Source organism: Olea europaea, unplaced genomic scaffold, assembly GCF_002742605.1.
Source record: "Olea europaea var. sylvestris unplaced genomic scaffold, O_europaea_v1 scaffold1685, whole genome shotgun sequence".
In the NCBI taxonomy this organism is placed as follows: domain Eukaryota; kingdom Viridiplantae; phylum Streptophyta; class Magnoliopsida; order Lamiales; family Oleaceae; genus Olea; species Olea europaea.
Window position 1 is genome coordinate 144,998 of NW_019234529.1, and position 2,287 is coordinate 147,284.

A 2,287-nucleotide genomic window follows, 5' to 3' on the forward strand; every position below is an offset into this window, starting at 1 on the left:
TCACCAAATTCTCCTATGATTGGTCAATGAGGCCGGTGGTCATGTGTCAATGTATTACCCAGGTAATGATGACTTGTAAGTGGCTGGAGTTCGAGGACTTGGAGTTGGTTGTTCCGGGCGGCGATGACGTCACCTGTGGCAAGTGTATCTGATTGATAGGGTGATGTAACAAGGGGTAATCATGATGTTTTCTTAAGATAACAGTGGGTAACTCCGACCTAGGAGTGTGGGCTGATCTTACGTTTAACTGAGGTGAGGTTAGCGAACTGTTTATACTATATCAGAGTTCGGATGTCAACAATACCCATGTGATAAGTGGATATCAGATTACAGCAAGTACAAAGCTTTTGTTTTTAACTATCATTCATATGAAAACTTTGATTTCTTGAATCGAATACAAATTTTCTTTACTCATTATATTCTTACCATAGCTCGATTTATGTATATGGCCTATATTCTTGTTTAAGTATGAATACTGTAAATAATTTTCTAAAGAGACAAGCAGCTATTTGGCTCAACTGAGCCGGAAGACTTCCCAATGGCGTTAATGCATGGCGAATGAGCCGGCTCATTTTTATAGGTCAGCTTAACATCTTCCAAGGTAATATCACTGCATGGATTTCCTTTGCTGCAGTCAAATTTCACTGCAGTTTCTGTTGCTGAACTCCCATGTATGTCTTGATATGTTACATCACTAATCTTCACGCCTGAAACCTGAAAAAATTGAGACGGCTTTGCATAATTAATTTACAATTGAATGGTGTAAATTCTTCGAATATATATATATATATATTATTTATTTTTATATGAGTTCCCATATCTTAATTACCTGATTGGGGCAATTGTGGTCGTCGGGACAGTAATTCTGATCAATAATTATGGGGTTTTGTACATTAACCATGACTAAATGCTGGAAAAGAATATTTTTAACGAATCCATTGCTTGGCCTGGCCCATGTCTTCACCCTCACCCCATTTTGAGTTCCTGTAAATGTAGCTGATTTAACTGTCACATTTTGCACTCCAGGTTCTTGCAAATCGCAGCCTAGACTCCCAATGCTGCAGAAAAGTAGCACAAATTAGTTAATTCAGCTAAATAAATTGTTGGGATACATTATGTTATACTTCCTCTATTCCAAAAAATAGAATTGCTTTCCATTTTCGTCTATCCCAAAATAAAGGTCACTTTCCTTGTTGAAATTATAATTATTTTCTTAGTTTTCTAATATAAAAAAAGGTTGAACCCCAACTTTGAAGGCCCCCACCACCCCTCCACTAGAGATTTCTGAGGAAAGTAAATCGCGGGATGTGCCCCAATAAGTCAGGGAACAAGAGCTGTCTGTATACTGTGCCTACAAGGAATCCAATTCCACGTCTCAGGAATCGAACCCCCACACTGCGGCTTGAGATAATCTCACTCCTGTATTATGCACCACTGGGTTATGCCCTGCGGGGCTTAGTTTTCTAATATAATCCTATTTGACGTGTCTTGCTATCAACAAATATGAATTATTCTTATTTAAACCATTATATAATGTAGAAATATGTTAGGAAAAATATAAGAAAAATTTATATTTTCAACTATATTACTTACAAGTTTCATAATTCGTGTGACAATAGAAATATATTTATCTTTGTGGGATGTAAGGAGTATGATTATATATATTTTAATGAAGATTGTGTAGTTGAAAATGAGTACTGTAGAATGTGGTTGGTTGACAAACAAAAGCTATATCTATTGTGGCTATCAATTTTTTATTTACGTTTTTAGTACCTAATTCCATGGCCAGGGCCGCATGCAATGGTCTCAATCCACAAGTTCGAGGTGCCGGGACCTATAAAGACACAATCATCTCCGGTGCCAATTCGAGAGTTCATAATTGTGACTCCTGTTGATTCCTCCACGTGAATTCCGTCGTTGTTTGGGCTGTTGCCTGGTGCAGAAACCTTTATTCGCACTAGCTTGGCATTGTGGCATCCATCAACAAGAATGTTGAACTTCTGGCTATTTATTGAAGACAATCCATTCATTATGATGTTGTTGGAATTGTAGAAGGCCAGTGTCTGAGCAAGAAAGAATCGAAAAATTACGTTAGAATGTACAACATGACAAAAAGTAAAATCCACTTTCTTCATTATTAACATACCGTTGCTCCGGTTGGACAACTCTTGCCGGAACTTTTGCAAGCCCACAAATTAGCCTCCTGGGCATCTAGGGTTCCACCAATAACAGAAACTCCGGTCACACTTTCGAACTTGATCCAGTTACCAGAATTTCCAATAACATT

At 37.8% G+C, this 2,287-nt stretch overlaps 1 protein-coding gene across 1 annotated transcript; it reads right to left on the reverse strand.

Annotated features, from left to right (window-relative positions):
- Positions 1–327: 327 nt before the first annotated feature.
- Positions 328–2,287, reverse strand: LOC111377603 (polygalacturonase-like; the record flags this gene model as incomplete). Its single annotated transcript, XM_023000732.1, has 4 exons — positions 328–714; positions 830–1,058; positions 1,774–2,063; positions 2,147–2,287. Coding segments are annotated over 4 exons (885 nt in total), but the record flags the coding sequence as incomplete, so codon positions are not given.